Source organism: Cygnus olor, chromosome 4, assembly GCF_009769625.2.
Source record: "Cygnus olor isolate bCygOlo1 chromosome 4, bCygOlo1.pri.v2, whole genome shotgun sequence".
Classification (NCBI taxonomy): Eukaryota; Metazoa; Chordata; class Aves; order Anseriformes; family Anatidae; genus Cygnus; species Cygnus olor.
In genome coordinates this window covers 36972877-36995768 of record NC_049172.1, presented here as the reverse complement: position 1 = coordinate 36995768, position 22892 = coordinate 36972877, and the positions used below count along the sequence as shown (strand labels likewise).

Below are 22892 nucleotides of genomic sequence, written 5' to 3'. Positions count from 1 at the left end.
TCCTAACTGCTTGAGTCAATGAGGACAGTAAGCAACGTGTTTGTTACAGTACGTACCATCTTCTCATCACACAGATGATACGCTGGTCAAAAGCTTTTCTAATGTCAGGCATAAACGATTTTTAAAGTAATTCCTTCCTCAAACCTCTGAGTTGGAAGGCTGAGAGCATGACAGAATTTCTTTTCCAAATTTGAGCTACTAATTGCCATGTCTGGCGAGGGTGCAACTCTCTTAGAAAACTGACTTAGAAAACTGCACAGGATTAAAAATTACATCAGATTCAACGTTGACGCCTTGTGCTAGTCAGCTGAGCTCAGAACCTCTCCTTTCTGACTTTCCAACAAGGAAATTATACGATAACCCATTCTGCAAAAATAGCTGGTGAGAAAGATAGTGCTTCATCAATTTCTTTTACCACCAGCAGTCAGCAAATTTCCATCTGCTCTCTTCTGCTTAAGCATTTGAATCATCTTTGGCAACATCTCACAGACTTACAAACTTGTACTGAATCTCTCACACATGCACTGTCCCAGCTGTAAGCATAAATGCCGTATCTGCAAAATAATTCATTCCTAAAAACAGTTCTTGCAAACTAAGACGAACAATTTATTTGCCTTTGGATTCAAAGGGATTTTACAGTAACTAGATGTTAAAAGAAAATTAATGAGAATTTCATGTCCATTTCACACAGAAACGTACACATGCAAAAAGCACACAGCAGTTCCACGAATTAACCATACCACACCCTCAGTCTCTTCCTGTAAGCTGTGAACACATTGCTTTGCTGTCAATTATTAGTTGCACTAATTCCTTGCAATGTTGTTCCCAAATAAAAGCCTTCGGCAAGCATTACCACATGATAGCAGAAAGCAGATAGAGGAATTTTTAACCTGTTTGTTGTATCAGTACGCAACATGCACTTAATGTACAAAAAAATGAGCCTTTTAGTTATTCATAAAGTTTATGACCTGTTCAAGACCCTTACATCCACGACATTAGCATGGTCATACAGTGCACAATGCCCAAACGATGGCAGGGAGGTGGCTTCACGTTCTGCCCAGCTGATACAGGCTGCCCTACAACATGCTAGATCCTCTCGATAGGGAAATATTTCACACAGGCCATACCACGTGCCTGCATGGGGAAGGTAGCTGACCATCAGGAAGTAAAATAGTTATGAAGAAGAGAGGGTTAAAAACAGCTGGCACCTTTGAGAAAACTCGAAAGAGGAAACAAAAGAATTTTTCGCCTTCCTTTTGTTGACCGACAGGGAAACTCTTAAGTGAGCGTCACCCAGAAGCAAGATAAAGGAACTACTTGCAAGGCACGAAACAATTTCATGATGGAGAGCGCTCATCAACCATCAAATATTTTTAAAGTAGGGAAGTACATTTTTCAGTCTTGTCCTGGAAGATTAATGCAGCATGCAAGATAATTGCAGAACAGCAATGAAAAAAGGAAATAAAAATTAAAACCGATTTACAAGTCTTTCCCATAGTTCTTAGATCAAAAAATTAAAACAAAACCTAACCAGCCCTTCACTTAAGGCATGCTGACATGTACACAATCATTTAAAAGCGTCCAGGCCCTAATTCAGTCTAAAATGGCTTAACACAGCTTAGTAAAAAAGCTGTAGCTCTTAAGCAGACTGACTATTCAGACATTTTGTTAGCAGAGATGACTTCTTCAGACTCACTAATTAGGCACTGCCCTGACACAGAACAAGATGATCATCATGCTTCTAACATGCTACAATCCAATATTAAAATAAGTGCAGAAAATGCTTCTAACGTCCAGATGAGTGTTGAAGTAAGATGGCTTTCTCTGTTCTACTAGTTTAGGTAAATTGAGGCCAAGAAGAAAGAATCTGTGCAGAAAGGGCTGAGATCTCCCCACGTATCCCTGAGTGACGGATACTACCTTTCCAGCAAAGGATTGCTGCACTCAGAGTGGATCCAGAAGAACAGGTAATGTGAGTACTGCTCTTCTTCAAAGTCATACGAATTACTTTCACCCACCCCCCAGGCTATATAAACTACTTGTTTTTAGACTACAGTGTGTGAAAAGACCTGAAAGATGCGTTCCTCTGGACTTAGCTCTGGTGACGGTAACCTCCCTGCACAGGAGGAGGGGTAACACTGAGACCTGGCAGCCTTCAAACACATTTTTGCAGTCACAGCATCCAACCACAGCACAGTCTCAAGAAGTCTGTACTGGCTTCCCCCCCATTCCCAGCCACCTCGGAAAGCACTCCACCTCTTCCTTCAGCCTTACCTACACAATGGCACCGCAGTGCAGCCCCAATTTACGTTCTTTGAAGTCAGACAGATGGAGAGAAGGGTGTTACACTTAGTCCAGCTCAGTCTGCCTACTGGCTAGTTTCACAGCAACCCTGGACTTGAAGGCAATGCCAGAAAATCAATGCTTCTCGTTGCTGAACCATGGTTTAAGTTACATAGCGAAGCCATCTCATGTCATCGAGCCCACATTCTCATCAATTTGAAAGTCAATTATCATTCTACAATTTAAGACAAATGCCTTTAGTCAATAATGAGGGAGCACAAGTCAGCAGAACTTAGATTACAAGGAAAAAAAAAAAGGTGACAGCTGTACCTGCATCTTCTCTTGAATACATAAATTCAGACCGCTCTCAACCACAATGAAAATCTTACATATAATATTTTTAATCAAATTCAGGGACACGTGATCTTGTTTCCCACAGAGCAATGAGCCAAATTTTACACAACATTCATGGGTGGATACCTTTTTAGGCTATTATCTGAGCAAATTTCAGCACCGTATCACTACGGAATGGAAAATTAAGGAAAAAAATGAAAAGGTCCTTTTTTTCCCCATTTCTCTAACATAGACTTGATAACCTCAAAAATCCATCACTAGAGTTGTATCATTATCTACAGAATTTCCCACAGTGCGACCCTAAATGCTATCATTATTAGAAACTACATACCCCATTAACTGTTTCAGCAGGGTTTGTTGTTGTTTTGAACTTTCAGGATCAGTTAGGCTCCCCTACACTTTGCCTTTAGCCAGTTCTGCCTATCAAGAGTGGGCCACTGGCTTTCTTTGCCTGCACTGGCCCTCAATGGTCCAACCACAGTCGTTAGAGCAACCAGCACAAAATTCCAGGATTGGTATTTCCAGGGAAAACAACTAACCATAAGTTCCTCTTCATACTGTGCCTACTAAGCTGGGAGTAGTCTGGCTACTCTACAGCCCTTTCTTTCTTCTTCACCCACCTTTTGTCCACCACTGCATCACAAACCCATGCACTAACATGGCGAGGTCTGACAAGGTCCCATAGAGGCTTTTGATACTGCCAGCACTGATAACTCCTACAGATTAGTGCTGGGTGCTTGTTTAGCTATGGTTCTGGCAACATACAAAAAAAAGCTCCAGCTCTTCCCCCCAGGCATCATATAAAACAAGCAAACAAAATCCATAGAAATTATTTAGCTACTTGTTGCCATTACCTCAATCCCACCGCAGCTGCAATTCCATGCAGATAGACACTAATAAAAGCTACATGAAAAGCAATTCTCAAACTATGCTTAGAACTTGTGCATTCTAAATCAATATTCGCTACACAGAGAGCATTCACATGCTAAAATAACAGATGCGGTGGACAAAAACCGAAATATCAAGGGGGAAAAAATGCAGAAACAAAGATAGAACTGTTTCTATATTCTGAACTGCTGCTAAATGCTGTCGGCTTATTTGAGCTTCACAAAACAAGGAGCATGCATTTATGAATCTTGTTCTCACTCAAAGGAGAAAATCTTCAAAGTGATCTCTGTCTGTACAGTGGTATCATCTATCACACTACACGTACTGCTGCAAGAAGGCCTTGATATACACGCACTCTGCAAATAAGTTGAAGAGAAAATAAAATTCTCAAAATGCTTCCCAGGAACTTAAGTGTTTGGAAGATTGTCTGGGTTTCTCAAACAATCTCTAATTCAGAGGTGACAAAGTCAGAGAAGTACAGGAGCGCCTACTCAAACCACTAAAACAGAAAAAAAAGACCTTGGAGGCCAGTGGGTAATCCAAGGAAGGAGTGTCTGCAAACAATTCCTCAGTAAACACAGCAAGGGTAAAGTTTTGAGGCAAGAAATATTTTAAGTGGATTTGTCAACGATGCCCGTAATTGCGAAGATTAAAAAAAAAATTACAGGAAAACAACAGTAATCTACAGCCAACACAAAACAACTGCTGGTCACTTTCTACACAAGGTGGGCTTGATTAACCTTTAACACTGAAGATCTCAAGGGCCTACATGAAAAAACACTTTGGAGTGGCGCATTAGTTTAGATTGTAAATTGTTTGCAGGTCCATAGAGTATTCAGAGGTTGAAGAAACAGTTAATCTTCTGGTAAATATACCCAGAACCTTGAACCAAACATCGATGCAGTCCATGTGCTTATTTTGATTAGCCTAAGTAACTGGTTTCAATGCAAGTGGGGAAGGAAGAAACCAGTTTTCAGAGAATGAGCTTGAGCATTTCCTACCAAGTCAAGAAGGACCAATGGTAACACCATTGGGTTCCATCTCTCAAGTTTTATAAAAACGTATACGCATTACCTGAAAATGATTAAAGGTCTACAATACTGGGTGCATGCAGTTGTCATGTATGCAGTTGTCAGGAGACCAACATATGTTCAACCCAGACACCTACAAAAGTGTTTCCAGTTGACAGAGGCTGAAAACAAAGCGTTCGTGGAACAGGCTTTACAAGGGCATCCTGAAGAATAGAGAGAAGCCAAAGCAAATGTGTTCTGGTAGCATGTACCTATGAATTACAGCTCGGTCTCATTTTAAGGAGCATGCGTTACAGGTTCGAGCACAAAATCCACCAAGAACCTCAGCAAGTCGCACCCTCATGTACCAGGGCATGGACCGCGCTGACCACCCGCACAACGCCTTCGCAGCAGCTCTAAGCCCATAAACCCTAAGGAAAGCCTCAGGGCATCCCCTCGGAGCTGAGGGACGCCGCAGGAGGCCTAAGGGCCGCCGGCACAGCTCGGAGGCCGCCGGGGGGGCCGTGCGGGGCGCTGCCAGCCCGCAGCCCCGGGTCGCGAAGGCAGCTCGCCCCCCAGCACCTCCTGAGGGTCCCCACGTCGCACAGCCGCCCCCGGGGGACCCCAGGCGAGGCGGACCCGTCTCCGCGGGCGGCCCTGCCCTGCCCTCCCCCCAGCCTTACCCGCCAGTCCCCCGCCGCCTCCATCGCCGCCGTGCCCCTTCCTCCTCTGGAGGATGAAGTAGGGGTTGGCCCGCTCCGTCACCCACAGCGCGTTCGCCAGCAGCACCTCCTCGGGGTTCACCCACATGCTCCCGCCGCGGACAAAGGGCGTGCGCCCCGCGGGGCCTCACGCACGCACCGGCCGCCTCAGACGCCACCATGCCCGGCCGCCGAGGAACGGCGGCGGCGGCAGCGGGGAAGAGGAGGAGGAGGCAGCCGCATGCCCTCGGCGCTGCCGCCGCCGGGCGCGGAGGGGCGGCCCCGGCAGCAGCCGCCGCAGCGCCCAGGGCAGCGGTGACATCAACGGCCGCCGCCGCGCACCGCCCCCAACCCAACGGCCCGCCCAACCGCCGCTCCCCTCAGCACAACGAGAAAGCCTGCCACCAACCAGCCGCGCGGTGTTCTGTACCTTAGCAGCTCAGGTTACTGAATAAGTTCAGTCTCAAAATCATGAAAGCGCGTGTTCCGAGCACAAACTTTTTACAGAGTCCTTAGTTTTACGGTAGGGTCATCCTGCAGCTGGTGCCGACTCATGGTGGCGTGGAACTCGACCGCCGACGTTCCTCATAGAGAGGCTGACGCCTTGTCATGGGAGAGGTGACTCCCCACCTGAGGTGGCAGTCACACCTCTGTCGCTGCGTGGGCAAAAAGTCCGGGAGAGGAAGCGACAACCCGAGGAACACTCCTCACATTCGCACTGGGCCATGGTAAACATTTGCTGTTGTCACTAAGGCAGGGGAATGTAATCCCAATGGGAGTGCAAAAGGCCTTCTTCACCCTTCCAGAATTTATCGTAGAATGGTATTAGTTGGAATTCTAACATTGCTGAAACGACCTCACCCTTTTAACTGGATGATTAGAGGGGGAGAGAGGGAGAGTATTTTTAAAGAAAAACTCTGAACAATCAAATTTCTTATAACTTCAGAAAGAAATTTCAATTTTTGCTTTGGTTTTGTTTTGACCAACTCTATTTAAGACATATTTCTTCTCAGAAAGAGCAGTCAGGCATTGGAATAGGTTGTCCAGGGAGGTGGTGGAGTCACTGTCCCTCAGGGTGTTTAAGGAAAGGTTGGACCTGGTGCTTAGGGACATAGTTTAGCAGGTGATGTCGGTGGTAGGGGGATGATTGGACCAGATGATCTTAGAGGTCTTTTCCAACCGTAATGATTCTATGATACAGCAAGTAGACTGAAAGTTAAATTTTAACCTGGCAAAAAGTAGTAGCAAAAATTCTTAATAACTTCCTTTACTAAAGGCAGGGTGTCACACACAAATGGCTTGTAAAAGTTTGTGTTGTCACAGAAGCACGGATGGCATTACGTTCTTGTACTTTTATCACTGCCAACAACTTGTAGTAGAATTGCTACGGCAGCACTGATATTTTAGGTCAGTGAATAACCAAACCTGAAGAATAACTGAATAATCCTGCCGCAGTCAGAGCCAGTGATGAAGTTAATCTTGTGGTCCCTTGAGAATGAAAAGATCACTTACAGGTGTTAGGAAGCCCTTCTGTCTCCCACACCTAACTTGGGCACAGTTATGTTTGCAGAACTGTAAGCACTGAAAACAGCTGCCAGGCCTTAATAGCACCAATTAGTCTGTTTTATATCTGAGTACAATGACATACATTAATGGCATAAAGAGCACCAAAAACATAGTTTTTAATGTCCTTTGTATTTCTGTTAAGCGCTCTGCAATATTTTAATAGATTTGGAAAGAAGCAAGATGTCATCCCTCAGGCAATGACATTTAAAATTAGGCTATATTGTGTCTTTTTGTTGCTTTGTTGCTGTGTTGCACATAGCATCAAGGCATTTTTAAATAGAAATCCGATCCGCTTTCACAGTAATGAAAAAACAGGTGTTGTGCTATCATGGCTAACCTTTCTCTTAAAGCTAATGCAAATATTATCTCCTATATGCCAAACATGCATTTTTTTTTTATCCCTCATGTAAAATACTTATCTACATGTATTTTTTTCTGGATTTTAGTTGCCCATTAACAAGTTTCTTTTCTATCCGGTACTCTGGGAACAAAAAGAATTAGAATAGGATTTTTTTTAAAAAAATCTTAAATGCAAAATAGAAAAATCAGTATTGGAATAATTGACCCAGCTTGTATTGCAATATTTTGTTAGAAACAAACAAAACTGTATCAGGTTGGAACCTCAGTGTGGATTTAATATTAATTGGGAGTATTTGAAAGTCTCTGTGCCATTAGATTTAAAACTTCAACACATGCCCTTCAATTTGGAAGAATGTATTAAAGAAATGGTTAAATCAGGAACAGATATTAATACAAACCAATTAGTTACTTCTTATGTTATATTATAAACACCTTGGAGAAGAAAATAAACATGATTCTAACCCTTATGTGCATTGTCATCAGATTAATGGAGAATAACAGTACCCAAGTAGGAAAAAGATTAAATAAAGCAGGCATTTTACCATTTATTCCCCCAAACACCTCCTTACAATTGGCCTCTTTTTTAAATGCAGCTAACTGGCATTTGTGAGTGGTACAAGACAGCCATTTAGCTGGCTAGGGGCAAAGATAAAACATCATGTAAAAATTTACCTTTGATAAATGTACACACTGTTCAGCTTAGAACAATAGCCATACAGGTCCTGCACAAGGGCATACCTAAGCATAGGAAAGCACCTAGTCATCACTATCTAGAAGCTTAGATCCTTGGACTGCTATAAATCAACACCTTATTTGTACAGGGAGAGAGCTGGTGTTGAGCTTCTTGTGACAAGTGTTTTACTTTATAAATGTTGCCAAAGCTTTAAAAAGCCAGAGGACATTGTGTTAGTTACGATGTGGAATGAAACAGGACGTAAAGAAAAGGATCTGAGATTTCTTAGTGCATGGTCAACTCACCTGCCACAAAACTTAGTGTTTATATGCCTGTAACACTGTTTATTGAAGCAACTAGAAGCATTCAAAAAATAATGATGGCACTTTTACCGTGCTCCTGCAAGTACATATTACAGGCACTTCTACAGATGACACTGAATCATAGGAAATAATTCTTGCTTCGGGTCATCCAGGAAGTCTGTTGCAAGGATGCAAGTAAAGGTACTCAAATCCCAGCATCCGCTACCTGCAGTTTTCCACTTCTCAGCTCTGATAACGATGTCCTTCAGACTCAGAACCAGGGCCACTCACTCTCAAGCCCTTTATCACTCCAAAATAATTTTATAATCCTTGGGTCTAGTCTCAAGAGCCATTAACGGACTGATTGAATTGCTGAGCACCTGCTGTAAGACGTACCTTTTTTATGAAGTATAACACTCAGCACATGTGAAATATTGCACCCAACTGGAACACAACCTGCTTGATAGGAAAGAGTTACTTTCTGTAGGATTTTGGCATTTATTCAGTACCAGGCCACCAAAAGTACCATTTGCTATCCCACACCAGGGTTGGGCAGGTAGTACACCAAGAAGACGGCATCAATAAATCTCCCAAGGAAATCTGGAAACAAAGTACTTCAAGGTGAAATAGAGCAAAGGAATTAGAAAGTAACCCAAAAAAGTCCCAGGAGTTTTTCAACAAAAAGAGAGTGTACGCTCACCAGCATGAAAGCAGTCTGGGAAGGCAACATATACCCTCACTACAGAGGCTAGATAAACATCTGCATCTCATTAAAGGATGCTGAAAAGGATTTTTGATTTGTTACTTTGCTGAAGAACAAGGACACTTTTTTTTTTTAAATACCATTGTCCTCTCTGTAACCTTTCTTACCTGGCCTTGTATGCCGTAAACAAAAACATTTATTGGATTCCCCATTTATTTTGCTCAAGTTGAAAGTGATTTCAAATTAGCAGGCTAGCAGCAGGGTATTCTGTTCTTATTGATGTGGTGATTCTTACAAAGGAAACATCCAGCATTTCTTCCAGGTACCCAAAGAGTGTCAGGGTGGATCTTCACCGAGCTGTAGTGGTTCATTTTGAATTTGTGACAACAGAGGTTGAACAGAAAAGCAGTGTTGACTTCAGAGGGTCTCAGGCACGCAGCAAGGCAGCAGGGAGAGTACCTGACCCTCTCTCAGGAGATTTGGACAGTGACTATTTTTTTCTTTGACTAAATATGCCTTCGTAAAGGCATCACATCAGGAGGTCTGTTACAGCTGGGTTCTTCTATGTTTGCACATCTGACAGGAACCATCAACTCTGAAGATAATACCCAGCTGTCTGTTTTCTCTTCCCAGCATATTTTCATTGCCTGGAAAGACTGTCAAATTCAGGACAAACTTACCAGCTTTCAGTCTGAATGAGGAATCTAGATTTCCAAGGAAGGTCAATTAAAGCAGTTTCATATTCTGTGATGCATTTTTACACTTCCCTATAACCATAACAACTATTCTTGCGTATGCCACTCACTACTTTTTGCTCTCATTATGAATGAAAGCTTTTTATTAGGCCAGTTTTTTGTTAGATTCTGCCAGTCTCCCACAGTAAAGGTACAGCTTACTGATAAAAAGCAGTTCCCTTCTTTTTGGCAAGGCATTATATTTAACTCCGCTGTTAGGTACAATAACAACTGCTTTACTCTTTGTAAAGCACTGCTGTATACTACGCTCTTCACAGCTGAGGTAGCCATGTGCCCACAACCCACACGTCGGATTGTGGCCTACCTCGCTTGGTGATGTGCATCAGATAAGACTTACCAGCTCTCCTGCCATGTCTATTATATCCTTTGAACTCTGACAATTTCTGAAGAGTAGGTATCAGAATTGGACACAGTATTTTAACAAAGCTTTACCTTTTTTTTTTTTAAATGAAATAAGATCCTTGCTGCTTTTGAGAAATTCTTTCTGAAATGCTTTGCTTTGACATAACACTGCACTGGGAACACGTGAAGTGCTTTATCCTAAGTCTTCACCCAGGAAGAGCTTTCTAAAGCAACCACCCATATTTTGGATATAACTGGCACTCTTTGCCTTACACTTGGTTTATGGACTTTAGCGCAGGACTGTAGTAGAATGATCTGTGACTTGTTATAGCAATGACCTTACACCAGTATTTATTATCCTGCTTATCCCTATGTCATTCATAAGCATTGTCAGTAAAAATCCTTTAGTACAATCCTAATCATTTAGATTATTAAAGTGATACATGGACTGCTACAAACCATCCCACTCAGTATTATCCCCTTGTTCTAAAATCTGTGGATTCATTTTGTACCCAGTTGTTCAGACTGGGTTAATTGCATATATCATGTCTTTACAATTAGAATTGCTTTGGAAAAATCCAGACATTTTTCAGCTCTATCTATATTGGCCAAAGATTTTACCCTGCCAAAAAAGAAACAAGCTTTATTTGACTGGACCTAATTCCATGAGACCATGCATCTACTGTTCAAAATAAAATAGTTATATTCTCTTTCTGTAAATATTTCTTAATATTATCCCAGATAAATCATTCTCTCATTACAACAAAGTTCAGTGATAGACTACCTAGTCCATGGTTTGTTAGGTCTAACACACTAACCAAAGCTTGTTCTTTTTAAATGTGGGAGCTACCTCAGTATACAGATGAGTGTATCAAAATTTCAACATCAGCCATCTTCCAGTGGAATGCAAATAGATTAAATAAACCCAACAACTAAAATTCCGAAGACATTATTAAAGTTTACTACAACCAAATAAAGCTGACAATCAAAGTTGAGAAGGAAAACAGCCTATTTGAATAGGCCTTAGGAGGTTACACACGGTTGAGCTAATGTTACTAAGCTAAGAGGAAAGCCAACAAAAGTTTGACAGCAGCTGATATTTTTAAAAGCAACTGCCCCTAAAAAAGGCACTCTTATACTTTAGTGAGATGCTAGAAAAAAGGGTGGGACACTTTTTGGTAACAGCACAACCTACCTCTTTGTTTCAGGTTCAGCAATCCAACTTCATTTTGCACCTTCCTGTTAGCAGCTTTAGGAGCAAGCAGTCAGTCACTGAACCAGCTCAGCAAGAAGCTTCATTGGCGCTCTTTCTTCAGAGCGATAGGAGTGAGAAAGCTTGAAACAACACTGGTAATGAATTAGATTTATTCTGAAAATTTTGGTGGTATAATCGCATACTCTTGTAATTCGTAACTTACTCCTGGTGGAGATGATAGATTTCCTGAGGGACAATTCAAGTTATATTGGACAACAGAGAAACTGCTGGGCTTCATTTGGTTTTAAGAGTGTTAATGCTCAGTGATTACTTACCTTAAACCTTTTCATGAGCTACTTATGCTAAGCACGTGAATTTGAATACTTTATGTCATAAGACTTAATTTTGCTCAGTCATAAACTGGTTAGGTTTGTTTATCCTTACATTCAATGTAAATTTTGTTTACCCTCCAACGACATTCCTTGCTTTTCTGTGCATTTTGTTATTTGAGTTATGCTAAAATAGATTGCAAATTATTTAGAGAAACAACTTTCCATAAGAAATAAGAACTGAACCGAACCTGAGTTAGATCTGTAGAAAACCAGGAGGCTGAGGTGCTAGTCAATCCATTTGCTCATTTGTGTAGTGAATAACTTGCAGAGTTGATTTAATTTGTAGTTAGTTTACTCTAGAGCTTTCCTCAGCATTAGTCTGGGATCTTCAGCAATTGCTTTGGTTGCTGAAAGCAGAAACCTGAAAAGTGACTCAGGAATCTCATAAGCATAGCTGGGTAGGGAGACATCATGGAACAGACTGTAGAATTTTCCCCTCTGGTTTAGCTTGGAAACTGAGTCAATAAATAAGAATCATAATAATGTATTACAATGATTGCATTTCTTGTGTTTAATTGTAATGCCTTTTACTCCTTAGCAAATAATCCCATGTGGTTATGGAGTCACCAACATGTTCATTTGTCAAGTGCTGGCATAGAGGTGGTGACAATTTGTGGGTGGGGATTAGCCTGTACAGAGACTGTGTGTAAACAGCTGGGGTGTGCGTGTTTTTGTGCTTTAACTGTTTACCAGTTATTTGCCTGGTAATTGAAAATAACAGACAACACCAATGTGAGTTAAGATACTAAAATTTGAAGAGCTGACTTGCTTTGAAAATTTCACATCAGTTCCAGCTGAACATACTCAAGTCCCCTGCAAATAATATCATACTCTGGGTAACCCAGGAGGACAGGTTTGCCATAGCAGTTGATCCACATAACCTCATAAAACCAAACTGAAAGTTGTTTGTGCTAATTTCCTGAATAGACTGCGTAAATAAATACTGACTTGGATCACATTGTGATATTTCTTAGTTTCACAGATTACCTAGTCTTATAAACCCATGATTATATGTAGGCAATAGTAGTGTATTTAGCTCTGAAACATAGAAAAATGCATGCACATATACATAGATATTTTTTAATCCAAAAAGAAAATGAACATACCAAAACACCATGACAAACATATTAGAAAACAGTAGTCAGGAATAAAAGCTTTATTCAGATTTTTTTTTGGTAGAAGTCGATGTTGGAGTTAATTCAACTTGAACTTAATTCAAATTGCACTTTAGTGATGCAGTTTAGTTGCAGTTTTAAATGTCTCAGAAAAATGAGGTGAACAGGAGAGTCAAGTTCATATGTAAGAACTAAAAGATTTGGGGAGTTCCAAGCCTTATATGCCACTGAGATACCTCAAAGGTAAAATTAAGTATCTCATTTTAGGGTAGTATCCAATTAAAAGGCTAACATCTGTTATTTTGTTCTGTTTACATCCATCACATTAGTTTTTGCTACCTTACCCTGCCACCCCAGGAAAAGCCAGCTCCCACTATTGTTTCTCATGATGGAGAAGGTTAGTTGACGTGACTCAGATGCCACATGGGCACAGCTACAGAGAGCCTGTCTTCATCTTTGTTTCCTTGTTAATTAAGCTGCAGTAAGTCACACACAAATATAGCACTGAAGACAAAAGCATCTCTTTGGCAGGCTCCCGGCTGCTGCTCTTCCTCCATCCCACTCCTGGCTGCCCACCAAGCAGCTGCTTAGAATCTGGGATCAGAGTTTGTCTCTGCACAAGATGCCTGGTTTTACTGACTGCAGAGCTATTCTGGGAAACTGGCCAGCTTCTAAACCAGTCTCCTCACCATCACACAGCCTCTGATTTGAGAAGTATTTTGAGCTAGAGCTAGCCTAAATAACTGTAAGCTGTGATGTGACCTAGGCTCCAGGTTAATCCAACTTAGTACTTGCCTGCTTTTCAGGCATCCTAACATCTTCCCACAGTCCCCCCTCAAGCAAAGAGGAGCTTCCCTGTATTTGTGGCTTTAGATGAAAGCACATCAGTACAAAGCGCCATGTTACGTACTCCCATACACACATGCAGAAACAGCAAACACTTAAAACCAACACAACTGTGCTTGGTGGAGGCTTGTACCCTGTTTGGATGCAAGTAAGAAAGAATTTTTGCTGCTGCTGGTGACATCCTCATATATCATTACTTGAGTTCAGGGCAAAACTTTGCCTTTGAGCCATTCCAGTATCTTTGCAAGAGGCTAAGAGGAAGATGCATCATTCTTCAGCCCATTCTTGGATATGGACAAATGAAAGTGAAACAAAGATGAAAGAAATAGAAGGGGGAGAACAGAGACTGAAGTAGTCTAAGGACAAAAGAGATGTAAATATAAATAAAAGCAGAGAAGCTGAAAAGCACCTAATGAAAGTATATGGAAGAAAGAATGGAGAAGAACTGGAAAGGATTTGGAAGAAATCAGAGTGAAGCAACACACAAAGGGTACTTTCTCTCTACAGCAACCAGGAAACAGTTTTTAGTGGTACATAACCACAACAGGAAACCACTTGCACCACTTTCATTCATTTTTCTAGGTATGACTAAGCACAAAACTATTTTACAACAGGTAAAGCAACTTGTTACTTAGTCTTCAGCTATGCTGAGTAGTTAAGCATATCTTTGGGCTATAATCTTTGTGTAGAAGTATTAGTCCATAAATTATCACATGCCAACATAGGAAAAGGTAAGTCTCCTTTCTAATTAATTTATAAATCTAGCTTAGACTAACTCCAAGCTGAAATAAATATGGGTGCAAAACATAAAAGTTTTCTATTAAAAACAGTCCACAGCTTTTAATTAATAATATTTTTTTACCACAAACTCTGAAATTCTGAAATAACTATTACATCCTAAAATCCCCTACTGATAAAATCCATTGATTTACAAATAATATAAAACTAATTCTGTAGAGAAATATATATGTAAGCATTATTAACAGCTTTGTAGAACAGATGCTGTTATTGTCACCTTCTGGGAGATGCCAAATGTTAGCGAAATATCTGCTGACCATGGACTTTTTTCCTTAAGTAGCTTATGCAGTCCTTTAACTAGACACCGTGAATAACCTAGAGGCACTCCTGTCCCCATTTTGTGTTCTGGGAGTGAAAGGACAGATGGTGTCACCAAGAGAGCAGTGACAGTGCAGGTGATGTACACTGATGATCCCCAGATTCCACAGGAGGGCCAGGAGGCCACAACACAATATCCTTTTGGCCCACTTGTAGGGGTGGGAGGTTGGCCTTTGCACTCCCAGTTAATGGAGCTTGCACAGCTGGCTCAGTCTATTCCTCTGTGATTAAATGAAGAGCACCATTCAAAGGCAGGTTTTAAGAAATAAATCACTAACATGACTGACGCACAGCCCCTACATTCAGTTTTGTTTCTAGAGCATCTTAACCTTCTCTGTAACTCTGACCCTCACACATATCTGTGGGGTTGCTTGTAACCCAGTCTATATAAACAGCCTGGTGTTTGCAAAGGTCAGGAAGAGGAAAGACAATGCCTCTCCCCCACTCTGTACTGTTCACATGCAGCAAACACCTCAGAAAATGGCAAATCCACTTCACAACAGAAAATATTGATTCATTTTTTCATAAGATAATCATTAAACTAGGTACAATCCTAGCAGATATTTCAAAAGGTGCATATATAATCTCAAAAGATTTTATTTATACTGAATATAAATTTTCAATATATTTATATATTGGAAAAAACCTCAGAAGTAAGTTTGTTGTGATCTGAGAGAAGAAGCCACCAGGAATACGTTTGATTCTTGGTATGGCCTTGTGACTTATTTTGTGTTTTGCTCTGAGAAGATGAATTGTAATTGCTCTACGCGAGAACAGACATGGAAAGTCACTTGTGTCTTGATCAGACTTTCTTTTTAAACCGCACGAAAAAATAAGAAAACTTGAAACTGAAGCGAGTTTCTATAGAAGATGAACACTGGCTCACACACATGCACACAGTAACTTTGTGTAGCTGAATGTCCTGTTCTTGCACATAAGTTTCAGCAAAGCAATCACAGTCCTTCTTCCATGTTATTTTTTTCAGAGTGTTTTCTTGTCCTATATATTTTTGTAAAGACTGATGGTATCATCTGAAGTTCCTTTCTATAACCTTCTGTCTGTAATGCTAAATGCACTATCTATGCTGGACATGGTTTTGGCCTTGCTTTAGGTCTGAATCTATGAGAGTATTAAGTGTCCCAAGAAACACAAAGTGAACTTCTCATGTTTTGAGACAGAAGACAAACACAAGATAGGGCAATAACATGAATGATCACCACCCTTGTTGGTCATTTCCTGTAATAGGTGATCATCAACGGGGTAAATTCAGTTTAAACTTAGTTGTCTCACTTGGTCTGGCAGATGCAGAACTGCACAGTCCTAATGCAGAGGGACCCCAAGAGTGCTCTTCCATATGGGCCCTCATCAGGGTAATGAGAGGGTACTATAGGCAATCCATGACATTTAATGTAAACAACAGTTCCAATCACAGCTAGAGAACATTCAAAATATTCACACACCTCACATACCCATTTCCTCTACTTTTCCTGTAAGAAAAAAAATGCTGATTTGTAGAGTCCTTTACCTTCAGATAGTCTTGATAATAAAATACCACTACTAATCAAAAAAAGCAAAGGAAGCAGTGCTAACAAAAAAATGTTATGACCTAGTGAGCTTTTCACAGGCTGGCAGCCAGCTGTAAGTTAATGTCTCAGTATTTCCTGTGTGCTCTTTAGCAGCTCAGTATAAGAGTAATTGGAGAAAGAAAGAGCAATATAGGGGAGGAAAAAAAAATTCAGAGGATCTGAGTAATCTGTTAAAAGAAACAGAAATGTAATGAATAACCTGTGTAATCATTCCAAAATAAGTCTGTGTTCAAAAATGCATTTAATAATAATAATTTTACTTGCATAAATTTGAAAGTAAATTATATTGATCTGGTTTAAGGAACTCTTTTTCCCCTCAGAATAAGATTATGCTGCAAGGAACCATTCACATACAATATCACGCTATAAATTCATAGCCTATGTTAATTTTCATGTGTGGACCTGTACTTTGTAGGAGGACAAAATTAAAAATGATTGCTGTTATGCTTCCAAGTGATTCTGTAGTTGCTGTGTCTTAGTTAATGACCATGGCAACACTGATAATTTGGAGGCTTGGGCCCGATACATCAGTCCATCTTCCATTGTTCACTAATTGTCACTTAGTTCAACAGAAGCAGACCAGGGTAAGACAGGAGTGAAGACACGAAGGCAACCTCAGCTTTTGCCTGGTGCAAATCAGCATATCAGACACTGTTGTATTTCAGATGCTTCTCTGGATTACTCTGATATATATATAATTACTTGATATTTTGCTTCCATGCATCCCAGCTTGGCCAGTCTGCCTTCATGCAGACAGCCTGGGTAGCCAGTTGCCCCCCTCACGTTCATTTCTAGATGTTCACCAGCATAGCTTTGCTGTAAATTAGTCCAAGAGCAGACAGGACAGCAAAGCCCAACACAGGGGTGATTTCCTCTCCCTCCTCCTCTCTTCTCTGTGACCATGAAATATTTATTTGATGAAGCAGCACTGCCCGCTTAACCAATCAAATCTTTCAGAGTTATTTATGAGGGATGAGAGAGGGTTACATTGGAGAGGAAAACTGATAGACGGTGAAAGTATATTACCATACCAAGATGGCATGCAAAATTATTCTTTGATTATTGAGAAGGGACAGGCCTCTCCTGGCATACATAAACACACTCCGTTATCTGCCGCACCTTCATGGTCCTCCATGCAAGACTAAGGACTGCTGAAGCAGGGAAATAATATTGCTAATTTGCATTTATTCGGCTTATAAAAGTGCATCTACTAAAGCTCAGAGGTCACAGAAGAATACTTATTTACAAGTCCCTTGGCAGAAATATTTTCTCTCTCATAGTATGCACTTCAGTGGTAAGCAGTAACAACAGAAGATTTAAACATTTCATCACTTTGAGCATTTAAACCTCTTCCTAATAATTACATTAGCTCAGATACCAGCCAGGTCACTTCTATGGGCTTTCTTGTACTGCTAGGTCCAGATCCCCAGCCTTGCCTTGCTCCAGCAGCATCTAGATTTCAGAGGGCATCAAGCAGTCCCCTCCCTCCCCACTTGTCTCCTCTGTGTAGTACATAGCTGCTCTCTGGCCCTTCCACCTCTCATAGCCTCTAGGCCTGGATAGGAGTTCAAAAAGTTGGGGTTGCTGCAGCTATCTCTGAAATGGCACTGCAAGTGATGGGTACAGATATAAAGCCTCAGAATGGGCTCCGCTGAGCCCTGCTGGGGCACAGAAAGCTTTTCATAGTTTGCCAAGAGAGGTACTTTTGGATAGGAGTCAGGCTTCCTCTACAAGAAATTGAAACAATCAGCTGGGAAAGGAGAGGCCCAGGAGTGCAAGTCTCTCATCCCCACTGTCTCACACGGGGAACACACTGAGCATCAGCCTTGGAGGCTGTGCTGGTCCACCCATGGGTCTTAGAAAGCCAACACCAACAAGCAGGTAGCTCCTCCATGAGTCAGTGCCCATAAGTCAGAGGAGCAAGGCAACACGAAGCTCAGGACAACATGAAGCTCCTGAGGGACAGTGGCACTTGGGTAAGGGCTGGTAGCCCAATTGCTCTGGCCTTGCCAGGACACCTCTGCAACACCAGGAGGTAGTAAGCCTGTCCCTGCTCTCTGTGGGTACAACCCAACCCTCCCAACCACTGTCTCAGGCAACACTGCAGGTCCATCCCTAAAGAGCAAGTGCTGGGACTGATGCTGGGGGCATCAGCAGCTCTCCCCCCCCTGCAACTTCTTGGCTGCAGGCACCAGGGCCTCAGAGGGGGGTCACCCAGCATGGTTTCTTCTCCATGGTTTCAAGCTCATTGGCCTGCCAGACCTGTGATGTGCAAGGGAAAGGTGATAATGTATGAGGTGGAAAAGCTATTTGCAGTGTGCATCTGCAGAGAGCATCCTGCTGTGCTGCATCAGGCATGAAAAAGTCTGGTGGGGAGTTGCATCTCCTTCCTCCTCTGAAGAAAAGCTCCTTGGAAATAGCAGGTTAAAAGATTTTTGTTTTTCCTTCCTGCCATTAATGGCTATTTTGTTTAGCTATTCACCCGAGGTAGATATCTTTCTTGTAACTGAACATACTGCCTAAAAATAATCTGCAGCAAAGCCCATTTACTTGATGGGTTGACTTAAGGACCACATTCAGGGGCAGAGCGTGCCTGATCATACTTTCACTGCTACAGGCAGTATATGCTCCCAGGACAACTGGCTTGGGCACAGCACTGCTGACGGGCTTGCTGGGAAGGACGTGCCACACTTCCAGCCGGCCAGCCCCTCTAGCTCTTTTCCACCCGACCACCCTGTCACTCATACCTTCCTGGCTGCACCAGACGTCATGCAGGCATACCCTTGGACAACACAGTACCAACCAGTTCTGAAACGATCGCTTCAGACTAAGCAGCCAGTAGCTGTTCGCTTCGGTTGTGTCCTAGGGACGCAGTGACAGCCTTCACTGCACATGCTGCTGGAGGGACCCCGGTGATGGATGGACCGAGTCAGGAAATCTGCAGCCACCACCTCAACATGGTTTGCAATAACGCAAGTCAGTTTACCTCTGTGCCCCTGCTTCCGCCTCTGCAAAATGGGAAAGCTCATCCAAGAAGCACAGCAGTTTCCCCAGTTCATACACGGAAAGCACCCCGGATTCACCAAGAAGCAGCGTGATAGCGTTAAGTACGGCTGCTCTGTGATGATAGGCAAATCTATTTCTGCATTACCTCCCCCTTAATTTATAATCTTTTAAATATAAAGCACCTACCTATATATTTATATTTAGAACAGCTCAAATATATGGTTAATATCAGGAGTGTATCTGGAGGTAGCTGGGATCACGAATCTCCGTTGTTAATCAGCCGATGACTTCGGCGAGGCTGACATTTTCCTGGCTATTTTTAGAGCATGACTCAGACGCTGTAGCTGTACTACCGAGCCTGCAGAATCCCTGGAGGCTGATACCAGAGCCTCATTCAGAGCTGTACCAAAGCATCGGTGCAAGAAGGGAAAGGAAGTCAAAGAGGGCAAAGGCTTTGTTCACACACCTTCAGGGCTTTCTTGGGGAAAAGTAAACATGGAAAGCAAGGCGTTATGGCAACATAGTGGGGTACTAGCAACTGGAAGGGAAACCCTTCTACGTGGCTGTCACAGGAATGTTTTCATAATGCATCAGTGACCTGGTAGAAGCAAAATGGAGCCTTGTGAATGCTGTTTCCAGAAGTGACTGAAAACCCAGAAGAGAAAACGGTCAATTTTCAGCCAGTCCTATGGGTAATTGAATCCCCTGCTTCCCTGTGTGTATGAGAGTCCACTGCTTGTCTCGTCTCATTCCTCACGTGGCCTCCCTGAGCGCTGCTGCCATGGAGAGAAGACCACCACACTGTGTTCAGCAGGGTCCAAGAACAGAGGAGATATTGGGTATGGGGAGGAGGAAAGCAGGTGCTGGAGAAGGCAGTCTGGTGGAGTGGCTTGTTCTCATGCACAGCTTTGGTATGCATCACTTCAGAAAGGGCTGATTGGGATGCCCTTAGCAGGTAGATTTTGTGCAGGTTGACATCACTGTGCAGTCTCCAGGACCTGCCTGTTGGAGCAGCACACAGCTGGAGCAGAAGCAGTTCCTTTGCATGGGGTTTCTCTCTGGAAAAAATGATCAGTACCTGAGCCTCCATCAATCAGCTTTAATGAGCTGAAAGTAGTCAAAAACTTCCCAAGAATCCAGTCCCTGCCTCCTGAAGTTCCTGGGTTTTATTCTTAGTTATTTTCCTTTCTGATAGCAGACAGGAGATGTATATTTGGTCTGAAGTACAATGGAAACTCTGGCTGTGTACTGGGAAGAAGTCATCTGAGCAGTCACCCATTGCTTGGCACAAAGGGCCCTGAGCATGTGTCTGTCACCTTCCTGTCTCTCCTCCCCCAGCTCTCATACTTGCTCAGCCTGCTGATCTCTCATCTGGGTTTTGCTGGGCTGGTTATTACACATCAGTGTATTAACTGGGGTTTGAAATTAAGAAAAATGCTTTTAACTACAGCTCTGTAGCACATCATAATTAAAATTAGTCATTTACTTAGTGCCATGGTGCCACCAGTTGCCCTGACTGCCTGCAAATTGGTGACACCTGCACAAGCAGAGGCAGCTGTGCAGCTCTGAGCTGTCACAGCCATCCTGCCTGCTGGGAGTGGAGGCACCAGCAGGAGGAGGGCTGCTAAAAACCCCATCCCTCCTGCTGCCCTGCCAGAGACCTTCCAGCCTGCCCTGACATTTTATGGGAGTTGAGTCTTCAGGGCCAGCTCCCCTATTGCTTTGAGATGCCCATCTGGTCTATCCCCCCTATCAGAAGCAGTTTTCCTCCACTTACTACCCCATTTCTTAGAAGTCTTTCAATCTTACTGCCTGCACAAGATCCCTGCCTGTGCTCCTGCCCCAAACATGGGTCCGAGAACACGGGTGGGAGCTGGCTGAGTCCACAGCAGGGGCAGCCCACCTCTGAAGTCAATGGTACTACATCGATTTACATCAGAGTGAGACATAAAACATTCATAATGCATGTAACCGGGCACCGCAGTAAAGTGCATGGATCACAGAAAGCATTTCTTCAGGAACCCATCAGCCAAGAAACAAGCAGTAGAAAGATTTAAGTGTAAGGAGCTTGTGTTTTAGTTTGTTTGTTTTCATCTTAGGAAGATTTTAGTTCTAATTAGTAAAGCTACAATATTATTTGTGGCCCAGTCATCCTAAGCAGCAGTGAAATCCACAGATCGATAGGGCGCTGCATTATAGTATTGCCTTTCATTGCTCTTAGGTTTCATCTCTTTCATGCCCTTATTTCAGACAGGAGTGAATAACTACATGAGTGCTTTCTACAACAGGATTTTACACATCTCCTGTGCAAGCTTCCTGTACAAACCGTAAAACAAGTTTTCATATCCATCCTTAATGGCAGTGGTAGGGTGGGGGAAGTTCTTTGTGTCCTACAAAGCTTGCAGCTCTCTGGGTGTTTCTAACAGAAAATTTCAGGTTTTCTGAGTTCTGACAAGAAGTTCCCAAAGCGCTGCAGACACAGGACTTGACACCAGCTAACGTGAATCCTGGTGTGATTTCCAGCACGAGGGGCTCCCAAAAACGGGCCAGAGGAGGCACAGCCATGCACGTATAGTGATCGTCCTCCCTTGCTAACATGCATTGCCAGCATGCCTTTTGTGTAACACTTACTGTGTAGAGCAAACTTCCCCTGCCATCACATTGCCCAGTAACCTTGATTTCTAGCACTTTGAGCAAGCACACAAGGAGATGATAAATGGAGCTGGATGACAACCATTAGTGCAGGAGACAGGTGGCTGCCAGGTCTGAACTTCTGTAGACATGAACTGAAAAGAGATTACAGACTTGCCATGGCCAAAAAAAAGAAAGCTGTCCTGTCAAAGAAAGCCATAAACCAAGAAAAACAACTCATGCACAGGTTATGCCCGATGCACTTCAAGCTCATTCATATATGAGCTCCAAACACAGCATAATCATCTCTCCTGCTTCCTTTTTTTTTTGTAATGAGCAGAAAACAGGACAGAGTTGCGAGCATAACCAACACAGAAAGGTATTGCTATGGAAAATAACCTCATTTATGACCAGAAAAAGAACATCTGAAAGCTTACACTAGACAGAGAGACAAAAACCACAGCAAAATGCACCAAGGTAACTGTGCTGCTGACTTGCTGCAAGCTCTTCGATAGGAGACCTCAGAGGGACAGGGCAGGGAGGGCTCCTGCCCTCAGGTTTGATGTACCACCTGAAATGCTTTCAGATGACTGCTCCCTGTAGACTAAAAGGGACTGGGAAAGGCTTTGGGAGGCCCACACAGTGCCCGACAAGCCCTGTTGGACAGGTTTGAATGAGGCTTGTGGCAGAGGAGACAAGCAGAACACTCCTGCACCCACCCCATCCCAGCTCGCACCAGCAGCCCCAGGTCATTAATTCCCAGCTCCATTGGTTTCCATAAAAAAACACACACAAAACCAAACAGGCACACAAGCCCCCACAAAGCCACATACAGCATGCACAGCACTGAATCCTCCTCCAGCAAGCTCAGTCCCAAAGAACTTGTTAAGAAAACAAGTATTTTAACATTTTGCCTTCAAAAGGGGGCTTTTTTAAAAAAAATAAAAAAAGATAAGGAGCATCAATGTCACCTTTCTGAAAATGGTTAAGTAGAAGCAGGAATGCTGTTTGAGCTTGAACAACCTTCATACAAACTCTGAACTACAGTTTCTGCATGTCCTATTTGGC

The 22892-nt window shown here is 42.6% G+C and overlaps 1 protein-coding gene and 1 long non-coding RNA gene across 6 annotated transcripts in view; one reads left to right on the top strand and one right to left on the bottom strand.

Annotated features, from left to right (window-relative positions):
- TBC1D9 (TBC1 domain family member 9) overlaps positions 1–5590 on the bottom strand; it is a 51646-nt gene extending 46056 nt beyond the window's left edge. For 3 of the 5 annotated variants that reach the window (XM_040554768.1, XM_040554769.1, XM_040554772.1), the window contains exon 1: positions 5219–5554. In XM_040554768.1, the coding sequence (XP_040410702.1) occupies positions 5219–5345 (127 nt within the window). In that variant the 5' untranslated portion in view covers positions 5346–5554. Of the gene's footprint in view, positions 1–5218 lie in introns of all 5 variants that reach the window. The other 2 variants (XM_040554771.1, XM_040554770.1) reach the window with 2 other exon arrangements.
- Positions 5575–22892, top strand: part of LOC121069081 — a 29829-nt gene continuing 12511 nt past the window's right edge. Inside the window, exons 1-2 of the long non-coding RNA XR_005819235.1 lie at positions 5575–5964; positions 11146–11287. This is a non-coding gene — a long non-coding RNA (uncharacterized LOC121069081). The remainder of the gene's footprint in view (positions 5965–11145; positions 11288–22892) is intronic.